We start from the raw sequence: 13,018 nt of genomic DNA on the forward strand, positions 1-13,018 counted from the left end.
AGTGTATAGGGTCTGTATTAGTTTAGGGGCCTGGTCAGATGTCTGTATTTGTGTAGGGGGGGTCTGGTCTGGGGTCTATTTTATTTACGGGCTCTAGTTTGGTGTCTGCATTCATTAAGGGGGTCTGGTCTGGGGTCTGTGGTGACTGGTATAATATGTACTATAGCTGATTCAAACTGTATATTTGGTGTGGGGGGGGATATGTCCTATTATAAATGGGAGGGGCATAATACCAAAGATTTTGTGTCGTGCTTTATACGCCCCTTTTTAGATTCTTCACAATGTCCCTTTTCATAATCCAGCAAGTGTGGGTTCAATTTACCTCCTCAGGCTTTTTTCTCCACCAAATCTGCAATGTGCTCTGGTCCGGGCTGCTGGTTTGGTACTCACAAGGCAGGCTGGCACTGCCCCCTCTGGAAGCTTCAACTACTTTTTGTGGTGTTTGTACAGTGATGGAACCAACCGCTATCAACCCTGGGGGAACAGAGAGAAGAGAATGAACATGGTGGACAACATGGGGGGGGATTACAGGATCACATAAATACTGACTGCAACATGGTTTCTGGAAAAGCTGGGTGACAGCATATATGGCTGCCATTCCTGCCCCAAACAGGGTGTAGCAATAGTGGGGTGCAGAAAAAGCAATCACAACCACGTAAGGTGGTATAACCATAAGGACTTTACTGGAAATCTGCCTAGGTACATGGCGACACGTCACGTCGATACAACAACTAGCCAGATATGCCATTCAGGCCACCAGGAATGCTGGGTGACACATGGTAGGGGAGAACGGTAATAGCAACCGTATTAATCACCCAGTTTTTCTATAGGCACAAAAAAAAATTAAAAGGGATTTTTCAGTTTTATATAAATCTTGCAAAATAAAAAGTCATACAACTTTAGTAGAGTCTGCGTTTCACCATTTTCAAGAGCTCCGCTTGCCGTCAGTGAACGAGAACACTGGTTTCCATTCAGAGGCAGTAATCCTATGCACAGTTGTAGTGGATACAATTCTATCCAGTCTGAACAAAGGTCCAGACTGATACATTGTAGCAAAGCGGTTGCTGACGTTTAGCTTGCAGAGCCTTGTCTGTGAGATGGGGAAACCGCTCTCCTTGTCTGAACATCATTTGTGTAGATTAAATTAAATTTAATGATCTGGACTGACATTCTGCTGTTTGGCCACAAGATTCCGCCGTTTCCTAAAAACAGCTACAGACTGCTTATATTTCCATATTCATGAGAGGTAAAGTTACACAGAACCTGGAGAGGAAGAGAAAGAGAGCAGCCATCTTAGAGGGAGCCAAGACTGAGGAACTGTGTGAGCAGAGGATCCAACGGCATCCAGGTGTGAGGGCCTACCCCAGTGACCAGAGCGGCAGCTAAGTGAAGCGGATTGTGTCCAAGACCCTGATTCTGTCCAGAGAAACGAGGATTGCTTCCAGGAACGCTGAGGAGCAAAGCTATATACACTGCGGCACTGCATGCTTGTTGGAGAGGCATTTGTTCAGTTCAGAGTCACCAGCGGATGCAAAGCCGACCCGGGTCGGTAAGATCGTGCACGCACCTCATCACAGTGCTGGCGCCTAGAGACTGAGACCAGGCCTGTAGTTAGTTAGGGTCTCTGTTTATGTCAGGCCACAAGTGTTGCTATTGTTCATGGCAAGGACTCCATAACTTAGTGACATTTCACACTGGAGAGCTGATAAACTTCCCACAAACTCAAGCCAGGCTGATGTTTTGCTCAGAAGGAATACTCAGGCACGTTCTACAGGACCAGTTATGGGAGGGGAAATTCTGTAGAGCTTTGTAAGTTTGTAAGCTGCTGTGCTGCACCGCAGGCTAGCCCGCACCACGTACCCAAACAATTGTTCTCTTTTTTTAGGGTGATAACAGTTAAGGTGTGGCGGTTTAGTCATGCCCGCCAGTAGGTAAACTACCACGCTTTCCTCCTGCATCCATTGGAGGGCGCCGTGCTGTGCAACACAAGGGTCTCAGCCTTCGGGCTAGGTGTATGTAAATTTATTGTGTGTTCCCAGAATTTGTGGTTGTGTTCATTACCACGTTTAAGTAAAATTCTGTTTTGGTAAATGCTGGTGGTGGAGTTGTTTCCCTCGTTCGTGACTTTGCTGTATCCCGGGGAGCCCACCCTGGCACACAGCTTACATCTGGACCCACTGACGGCAGGACTGGCTATGGACAGGGTTATAGCCTCTGACAGCAAGCGGAGGTCTTAAAAATGGTGAGGAACTGAAACACAAGGGGGGAATTTATCATTAGAAGAACATTTGAAGTCAGTTTTGATTGAGTCTGCGTTGGAGTACTTTATTCCACATTTATCAGATGTCACAGGTTGTTTTGTTGTCCTTAAACCTAACACTTCTGTCTGGAGAAGCTCCTCCAGTTTTCCTTCACCTCCTCCTGGAGGGAGATTGCAACTTTTTTGCAATGATAAATCTAGAGTAACACACATTAACATAGCTGACCACACCCACTTCTCCACCCGTATTACAAAACTGGAGTGAGTGGTGTAAAAATGCAAAAGTTTGCAAAATTTTGCACAAGTTGCAAAAGCCCGAATTCTGGTGTGGAGATCCAGTGTGATAAGTCAGGGCCTAAGTCTGTTGGAAAGTTGCAGAACTTTCCACTTTATAAGCGAATCATAAAAATCCAGGAAAGTTTGACTTCATATTCATAGAAGTGACTTGTGTCCAATAGACTTACAGGACGGGGTTGTGAGGCGGCTAAAAGTGAAAGCACAAAAAGCACAAGACATAATAGCACAGCCATAAAGGAGGTTACAGGAAACCTCAGGCGGTATTCTCCCACGGGGAGCGGATCTACAAGGTCAATAAACGAGATGAACCTTTCACACTGAGCGTTGCAACACATTACACTCAAACTGCACAGACCAAGAACCTCAGCTCCGCTCTGTCACCTCTGCCATAAGGTGAAGGCTCCGTCATGATGTTTCCATTGAGCTCTCCGTACGTTTTTTTTTTTATAGCGTTTATTTAACACTTTTGCATTAAGTACAACAATCCCAAAGGGAAAGGGAACAATCTACATAGCACAATCACCAGCATAAGCAATCCCAGTAAGATCAATATTTCTTGACAGCAGGAGACATCAGAGTAACTTTAATGAATGGATATCACTGTCGTCATAAGATTGACATCGGAACCCACTCATGCCACACTCACACGCTTGGGTAGTACAGTCTCCACCTCCAACAATCCCTCAAATCGTGCCCTCAGCCTGCACCCATAGGCCCCAAATTTTGTCGAATCGATCCGGTACCCCCCTTGCTTCATATGTCAACTTGTACATCTGAAGGTCCTTATTTATAAGGTGCAACCACTGGTCCACGGTAGGACATTGGCAGTTTCCAGTTCAAAAGTATGTTCTTCCTCCCATAGAACATTAATAGTCGCAACAGTGCTCTACTATACTTCGACGGAGTCGCTTCAGAAACTAGCCCCAACACACATACCATAGGATCACAAATCCCTGGGAGCCCCAACTTTGTATTGATGAAGTTGCATACCCCCTTCCAATATACCTGCATTACCGGGCATAGCCAAACCATATGGAAGAAGGATCCCTAAGCCTCCCCACACCTGCCACACACCGGATCCAATATTTGCTGCATATAATAAAGACACAGCGGGGTCAAGTATACCCTATGCATCCATTTAACTTGAATGAGCTGATCACGAGCGCTTATAACAGACGTCTTCCACCCCAAACGCCACTCCTCGAGATGAGTCTTCCAACTCTGGAATATCCACCGACCATCTAACGAAGGATCGCCGAATAGGAGACTCTTGCATCTTTACAATTTCTACATAAAAGAAAGAAATTGGTTTATACGGATGCACCCTCCTGGCTACTGATTCCAGAGGGCCGCAATCCAAGTTCAAAGCCAAGGATTTAAATTGCTTTACACAAGCGTGTCTCAACTGGAGGTAGCGGTAGAAGCACGTCCGGGGCAGCAGGAAGTCAGACCGCAAGCTCTCAAAGGAGCGAAAAACCCCTTCATGATACAGTTGTGTCAGATACTTAAGACCTTTTCGAGGCCAGAACTCAAAGTCCGAAAGGTGCAAGAGTTCGGGAAGACGTGTATTACGCCACAGGGGGATGTATGGGGACCAGGTCTCCCCAAGCCTCAATAACCGTCACCATGGCTTCCGTATACTTTCTAGGGCCTAGAGCACCACCTCCCCTATACACCAGGTTCGTCAGAGCTTCGTAGGACCCTACCGGCGCCGCCTCAAGCACTACCGCCGGGTTGTTGGCATCCGCCCTGATCCACCAAGACGCATACAGCAAGTGGGTTGCTACATAATAAATGTACATGTCCGGTAGTTGCAATCCCCCTTGCGAATACGAAGCTTTCAGTGTCTTCCTTGCTAATCTTGGGGTTTGATGATGCCATAGGAAACGGGACATACCTCTGTCTAAGGCGTCGAAGTGTGACTTAGGGATCTTTACAGGTGCTGCTCTGTACACATACAATAGTTTGGGTAACAATACCATCTTAATGATATTGATTCTGCCTACAAGGGTCAAGGGGAGGTTGTCCCAGGCTTCCAACTTGCGCGTGACATATTCCATAGCGGGTCTCATGTTCAATTGGCAAAACTGCCTTGGGTCCCTATGAATGCAAATCCCTAAGTAAAGGAAACTATCCACCACTCTCAGGGGAGACACCGGGGAAATATCTATGTCCTCTTCTACATCTATCTTGCATAAACTGGACTTAGCCCAGTTTACCCGTAATCCTGAGTACCTACCGTACCCATTTACCAAATCTAACAGGGCTTCTAAGGATGGACCAGCGTCAGCCAAGTACGCCAACAGGTCATCCGCGTACAACACTTTCTCCTGTACCCCGGCTATCGACCACCCCTCTATTAGAGAGCTGTTATTGATCAGCTGGGTAAGGGGTTCCATTATAAGGGCAAATAATAATGGGGAGAGAGGACACCCCTGTCTGGTGCCCCTATACAACCTAAAGGAACGAGAAATAGATCCATTCACTCTGATACGTGCCGTAGGCGCCTGATACAACAATTGGACCCACTTGATAAAAGAATGAGGGAATTGAAGACGGTACATCGTTTCCCAAATGAAGTGCCACTCTACAGAGTCAAAGGCCTTCATTATCGAGAGACGCCAGGACCCTTTGACCAGCGTTATCATGTCTAACCTGCAAGTTTGTGAATAACCTCCTGAGGTTTATATCAGTTGTCTTTCCTGGCATAAAGCCCGATTGGTCCGGGTCAATGATGGATAAGACTACCCCACTAAGTCGCTTGGCTAGAACTTTGGCTAAGATTTTAGCGTCCGTATTCAGAAGGGACATTGGCCTGTACGACGCACACTGGTCCGGAGGCTTCCCAGCCTCTCCGTATGTTTTTAGTCTGCTGCTGTCAGGAAACCGTCAACAAGTAGCTGTTGTCAGATCCTCCTACGGCTCAGTCTTTGTTCACTTTCCATTCGCTATTCCTCTGGTGATCTGGGGACTGTGCATTCAGGGAGGCCGTATGGTCCAGCATCCAGCCTGCTTCCTGACAGTTTCCAGTTAGTGATTCTATGCTACAGAGAAGAATCTGAGCAGACACTGGTGGCAGAGGAAGGACTGAGTTAATCCCGGCCCCACCTGCTTCCCAAAGGTCTCGTGTTTTATGGTGCGGTAATTCTGGTGCTGCTCGTCATCTGTAATAAAAAAAAATTAATCACTGACTAAGTGGCGGATTATAAAAATATGAGGCATCTGGATGATGCAATTGGTCGGAACGGGAGGCATTAGTAAACCATGGCTGCTTTCTTTCAAAACCAGTGCCACACCTGTCCAGGTGGTATTGCAGATCACTTTAATGGCGCCAAGCTGCAATACCAGACAACCTATGGACAAGTGTGGCGCCCTTTGTGCCAAGGTGTAGTGAAAAAGAGCTGTATGTAAAGTGTGTATTTACCAAGAGGGATCTCATGGGATTTTCGCCCTTGGTGACATTGTCATTGGATGCCACCATTCATTACGTTGGTGCTCCAGCAGAGCTGCCTCCATCACCTGTGACTACTGTAGGTCACACAAGCTCACAGAACAGGACCTGCGCCAAAATGGATTGTGAGCCCTCGGTGGTACCACCATTAGATGCTTCATGACTGAACCGAATCACCAAGATCTATTCCCAATGTCAGGAGGAGGAGCGAAAAGCCTCGGTCATTGGTGCTGTGGAAATGACCATCTGGAGGTTTGGTAGGGGCCAGAACAAAGCTTCCTGCCCCAGAGACCTCATCACCCATCATCTGACCTGACAACCCAACATGAGACCCCACCAACGTCCTTAAGGCAAGAACCAACCCCAAATTACTGTCTACGATATGTATAGGCATGGCTACTGTGATTGCCAAGAACCTGGCACAGACTCTTTTTCAGTGGGTGCCGTGTACCAGGTTGGTAACCCCAATGACAGAGTGGACCCAATCCCCTGGACACTACCTGCACAAATTGTGATCAGTCCCTTTAAAAGGTTTAGCCTCCCATCCCCCCCCCCCCCCGCCCCCTGCATGTGATCAGAAAGTGAAGGGGAAAATATCTAATAACATTGGGGAAATTGTTATTCGTGCAATTTCCTGGAGATTGTAAAGGGGTCGGCCCATCTGGCACTTTGGTGGCATATGGCTAGGATATCCCATCAATGTCATATAGGTGCGGGTCCCACCTCTGTGGGCACACTGCTCAAGCCCGGCCACCCTCCATTCACTTCTATGGTAGGGCACTGGCCGACGCGCTCTCCGTTCACTCCTATGGGAGCTCACTCAGATCTTTTTGAATGGAGAACACGCCACGTATGAGTGGTGTGCTCTCCTTCGTTTTGGGACCCACACCTATGGGACATTGATGTCATATCCTTGCAAGGTGCGCCAATCCCTTTAAAAAGGTCTCCTCTCCTTTTTCCTAGCCGATCACAGGAAGTCCTGCTGCTGGAAATCCCCAGCGATCACCTGTAATCCCTGCAGGAACTTGGCAGCAAGTGTTCCCTACAGCTCCCCCGCAGGAAACATGAGGCATTACACAGTGAATGGGCCGTTTGTGGAATACATGGACATAGTGGGTCCTCCAGAATGGGGAATAGGTCCCCAGGGACCGTATTAATCAGCCATAAACTCTGGGGAAATCCGGCAGAAAGTGTTCAATCTCCCAGCAGCGCCTCCACAGGAGAAAGGAAGTATTACACAGTTCCACCTGACATCAATGGACTTTCGGTGTAATACATGGGAGGCGCTTGGTCCTCCAGACACCATTTTTATTTTTTAGAGGAGGGTGTTAAATGGGATGACCCCTGTTTGTGTAGAAGATGGAAACTGGTCTGGAAGGATTTATTCTCTGCGGTAATCATCTCCTGGAATGTAAGGAACGCCTATCACCGAGGAGGAGGAGGAGGAGGAGGAGGACCGCAGCGTGTGCGAACTAGTCTGCTACCTACGGACTAGAGCAAAATAAAAACACAAAGGAAATGGAGACACAAAAAGTGTCGAGAAATTATAAAAATGTCGTAGGGTCTGATAGATTGGGAGCGATTATATGGATCTCAGCCGCCCTCGCACCCCGATCACTGCTTTATGTCATCGCCTCCAGAGACTTATATACAGTGCGTACGACTATGGGGTTAGTGGCATTGTTAGGGTGCATTGTGGGAAACACGCGCGAGTAGGCACGCAATTTCTGTCCGTTTTGTCTGCGATTGCGTTCCGTTTTTTTCACGCGAGTGCAATGCGTTTTGCGTCAGAAAAAGATCCTTCTATCTTCATTCAGCAGGACCTGCGCTGACGTGGTGAGCGGGATGATGTCAGCGCAGGTCCTTTTGCAGGAAAAAGAAAAGACGATTCCGGCTGCGCGATCAAGTGGATGAGGGGAGTTTATTTTATTTTTTGTTTATTTTTTAACCCCTCAATGGACATTTTAGTTACCATTCTGTAATAAGAACGCTATTATTTTCCCTTATAACCATGTTAGAAGGGAAAATAATACAGCGAATAGACTTTTTTGAGGATGTAACTAATGGGGTCCGGGGTTGCTCATCACCATTTAGTTACATCCTAAAAAAAATTGCATCGCATCCGCACTTGCTTGCGGATGCGATTTTCACGCAGCCCCATTCATTTCTATGGGGCCTGCGTTGCGTGAAAAAACGCAGAATACAGAACCTGCTGGAGATTTTCACGCAACGCACAAGTGATGCGTGAAAAACATCGCTCATGTGCACAGCCCCATAGAAATGAATAAGTCCGGATTCAGTGCGTTCACGTCACGCATTGCACCCGCGCGGAATACTCGCTCGTGTGAAAGGGGTCTAATGGGAGAGTCAGGCCCTGCAAAAATAAATAAATATAAAGACACAATTGGCCGTCTTCCATCTGCTGTACATGGGCACTTCCACACCCGTCATGTCTGACCCCAGGAGCTGACAATCCAGTCTCCCTACTGCACACAATACATCAGTCTCTGTGTAATGTGCGGGGCCGGGCCCCAGGCAGGATCAGGTTTTTCAGGTTTGAGCAGGGCCCCCTCCTCCCACTGCCTTCCCGCCCCGAGGTCAGGAGTCTTTAGTACAGTCTCATGGAAACAGTCAGCACCAACCGACGAAAACAAAAACCCACCGGCGACACGACAACCTCCGGACACCGCTATATCATAGCACATCGGCACAGCGCCGTACATACACTTCAAGGGATTGTCCACTTATATGTAAATGAAGCACAATCAACATATACTAAAAATTCTGCAACTTTGGGTTTCAATTTCTCCCTATTTTCAAGCTCTCTGTTTGCTGTGGGTGAACGAGAACAATCTTGATTTAGAACCAGAGTCTAATATCCTCTGAAGACCTAACACTTCTCACAGCTGCGGCTTTGCTACAATTGTATCCAGCCCAGACAATACTCTGCGAGCTAAAAACGCAGCCGCGCCAACCTCCCTGTTTGTTACAATGTGTCAGTATGGAGTCTACACCGCTCTGCCAGAATATGGTCTGGACTGGAAACTAAATGGAGCAAACCTCAGCTGTAAGAAACAGTAGGTCTGGACAGGTTTTCTAAAGAAATTCACTGACGGCAAGCAGAGATGTTGCCAGAGGTGAGAAATGAAAACTCAAGGCCTATTTCTCCCAGTAGGTCCTGTATACATTTAGATTTTGCCGCCCCCACTGGCCAGGTGATGGGTGTTGGGCGGTGTTCACATGTTATACCGTTGCGGTTTGTTTTTTTCCTGCCTGCAGCACAGAGTAACATACAGTAAAGCAGGATGCGGCCGAGACCGACACGTCTCCGATATCTGGGTGCTGTCAAAAAACAGCGTGAAAATATATTATTTATTATATAAGATCCGACCGTACAGGTATCTGCTAAAACTGGGTCCCCCCATAAGGCTGAATGCACAAGACCGTGGTGAGTTTCGCGGTCCGCAAAACACGGATGGCGTCCATGCGTGTTCCGCAATTTTCAGAACGGCACGGACAGCCTTTATATATAACTGCCTATTATTGTCTGCAAAGCCCGGACAAGAATAGGACGTTTTTTTTTGTTTGTTTGTTTTTTTGTGGGGCCACGGAACGGAGCAACGGATGCGGACAGCACAACAGCACATCTTTTGCGGCTCCGTTGAAGTGAATGGGTCTGCATCCGAGCTGCCAAAACGACGTCTTGGATGCGGACCAGAACAACGGCCGTGTGCATGTGGCCTAATCCTCAAAAAACAAACATACTGCAAACGTATGCCAGAAACGTGGTGTGAACGCAGCCTAACAAAACCTCTGCCGGATCATATATACGGCATCCCCTCCATCACCTCCCGCCCGTCCAGACCCCCTCTCCGTCACCTCGCGCCCGTCCAGACCCCCTCTCCGTCACCTCGCGCCCGTCCAGACCCCCCTCTCCGTCACCTCGCGCCCGTCCAGACCCCCTCTCCGTCACCTCGCGCCCGTCCAGACACCCCTCTCCGTCACCTCGCGCCCGTCCAGACCCCCCTCTCCGTCACCTCGCGCCCGTCCAGACCCCCCTCTCCGTCACCTCGCGCCCGTCCAGACCCCCCTCTCCGTCACCTCGCGCCCGTCCAGACCCCCCTCTCCGTCACCTCGCGCCCGTCCAGACCCCCCTCTCCGTCACCTCGCGCCCGTCCAGACCCCCCTCTCCGTCACCTCGCGCCCGTCCAGACCCCCCTCTCCGTCACCTCGCGCCCGTCCAGACCCCCCTCTCCGTCACCTCGCGCCCGTCCAGACCCCCCTCTCCGTCACCTCGCGCCCGTCCAGACCCCCCTCTCCGTCACCTCGCGCCCGTCCAGACCCCCCTCTCCGTCACCTCGCGCCCGTCCAGACCCCCCTCTCCGTCACCTCGCGCCCGTTCAGCCCCCCCCCCCCCTCCGTCACCTCGCGCCCATCCAGCCCCCCTCTCCGTCATCTCGCGTCAAGTCCAGGTTGGGTCGTTACTCAGTTTCTATTATCCACATTCCACAAGTGTTTGACATCTGGGGCAGTTTCGGCAGCGGGGGAGGTGCACACAATCAGAAATATCACTAAAAAGTATCATCCAATCAAAAAGAGAAAACGACACCGAGGTCCCACAGACAATGGAAGGGACAGAACTGTTACTGGGGTGATACAAGGTAAAAGAGGAAAGAATATTTAAAAGAAGAAAAACTACCACAAGAGGACATAGTTTTAAATTAGAGGGGCAAAGGTTTAACAGTAATATCAGGAAGTATTACTTTACTGAGAGAGTAGTGGATGCATGGAATAGCCTTCCTGCAGAAGTGGTAGCTGCAAATACAGTGGAGGAGTTTAAGCATGCATGGGATAGGCACAAGGCCATCCTTCATATAAGATAGGGCCAGGGGCTATCCATAGTATTCAGTATATTGGGCAGACTAGATGGGCCAAATGGTTCTTATCTGCCGACACATTCTATGTTTCTATGACCGCCGCTGACTCCCAGTGTCACTCAGAGGGGTCCAGGAGGACAGTTGGTGACAACCCCCGCACCAGCTGTAACGGCCGACACCCTAGACGTAAGGGCTGGAGACAGGACTCATCTCGGGAACAGCTCCAGGGGCTTTCATTTGGAAAGGAAGGTCTTGTAAGAGGGTAAATCAGTGTAACAAAACCCCTGCAGCTTTCTGATACACGTTGTCTCAATTCCTTACACATTTCAGGATCTCTGCATGCTGTCAATGAATGTTACCATCAGTATTTACACAACCAAGAGGCAAAAAAAAAAAAAAAAAGACCTGATACATTGTTACAAACATCTAAGATGTGATTGATACACACGAGATATAAACGGCAGTGAACAGTCATCTGGTCCACAGAGCTGACAATCCCACGGCGGCGTACATAATTACAGAAGTTAGCATTTTTCCTACTAACCGCCGGAGAGCGGACAGGATTACGTAAACTGAAACAGAGTTTATCACGGATGACTATACTCCAGTTTACTCAGCATAAAATTATATTGGCCAGTCCTGTGGCTTTAAGAGATTTAAAGGGCCACTAACGCTTCCGCAGTCACACCTGTGTATGCAGCCCTGGAGCGGATCCCGGGGGCAGGGAGGGTTAAGACTTTCCCAATGAAGACGCCTCGCCCCAGAGCAGAACAGCCGATAACAGAGAGCGACAGATTGTATTCAACCAGGGGTGCAGCACCAGGCAGGGGCAGCTGAAGGGAAGGGGTTAGGTTTAGAAATTGGCTTTGGGGAGGGGCGCCATTTCAGTTTTTGCTTCAGGCAGCAGAAAGGCTCGGCACTGCACAGCAAATGGAGAGAAGACTGATTTTTATTCCGGTTACTGCCCCTTTAAAAGCTCTCCATTTACTTACCTGCTTGGTTTGCTTTAGATCGCTACATATCTCGCAGGAAACTGATTAGATATCATCCTGCAAACGCCATCAATCCGTAAATTCTACAGATACGTCCGAATGGCCACTGTTTTTCCAATTTTACAGATGTAGCAGAGCCGATTTTGTCGTTCTGTTCCCTGTTGCGCACTCTAGTTCTAACATAGTGTGACTGATGACAAACACCACTCTGCTACATCTAATCGCCATCTATGGGGAACTGCTTTCTGTGGTCACCTGCTGGGACTTACGGCGGTCGTTGGGATTGAAATCGGCTGAATCTTCTACAGTAAAATCGACGCAAACTAAGAACGTAGTACTATGCGACGATAAAAAAGGCACGCGCCCCCGATCCAGACACACTTGCGCCATTTTTCTGTGGTCACATGACTGATACATGACCCCCGTAGACTCCCTGCCAGTTACAAGTGTAACATGAGCGGGGATCACACACACACACCTGGGAAATGTAGCAGAGCTCACCTGTGCACAGGTAGAACAGGACTTGCTCTCGTCGCCTCATGGTTGACCAGGGGGGACGGGGGTCTCTGTACGAAAAAAATTCCTGCGTCCAAGTCACCAAAGAGTCAAGACTGGCCCAGAATCAGATCTCAAAAACCTATTGTCGGCCGCCTCCTCTTCCTCCTTCTCTTCTCGCTCGAAACCTGCAGGTAACAACCAATAGCAAAGCAGTGATGTCTCCCAAGCCTCTGCCTCCTTGTCTAGGTTCACACCTCACCTCCCATCCCCCCTCCTCCTCCTGGGTCTCATTCACACCCTTTACTACATACACTCGCAGATGTAGTAGAGCTGACATTGTCATTTGGTGCAAATCATAGAGATAGCATGAGATCGTATCTGCGGTTAAACCTACCGCATTATCGAAACTTATGGTTATGTGACAAACTCAACTCTGCTACATGTACAGGTAATAAGAACAAGCTGCAGCCCCATTCAGTTCAATGGCTGCAAGCTACACAGCGATCTTTGGTCAGGCAACGTTTTTATTTTTTTGTCTGTGTGCCAGTCACATGGACAGTGCTCGTGCATTGGCAATTTGCGGTTCCGAATGCACAAAACGGACGGCGCGCATTAATATGCATGAGCCCTTAGTCTCGAAAAA

At 48.7% G+C, this 13,018-nt stretch overlaps 1 protein-coding gene across 1 annotated transcript in view; it reads right to left on the reverse strand.

Annotated features, from left to right (window-relative positions):
* Positions 1 to 12,545, reverse strand: part of GPA33 (glycoprotein A33) — a 31,293-nt gene extending 18,748 nt beyond the window's left edge. The window contains exons 1-2 of the mRNA XM_044287349.1: positions 12,379 to 12,545; positions 323 to 474 (exon numbers count right to left, since the gene is read on the reverse strand). Of these exons, the coding sequence (XP_044143284.1) occupies positions 323 to 474; positions 12,379 to 12,418 (192 nt within the window). The 5' untranslated portion in view covers positions 12,419 to 12,545. The remainder of the gene's footprint in view (positions 1 to 322; positions 475 to 12,378) is intronic.
* Between the last annotated feature and the right edge of the window lie 473 nt (positions 12,546 to 13,018).

Source organism: Bufo gargarizans, chromosome 3 (assembly GCF_014858855.1).
Source record: "Bufo gargarizans isolate SCDJY-AF-19 chromosome 3, ASM1485885v1, whole genome shotgun sequence".
NCBI classification, from domain to species: domain Eukaryota; kingdom Metazoa; phylum Chordata; class Amphibia; order Anura; family Bufonidae; genus Bufo; species Bufo gargarizans.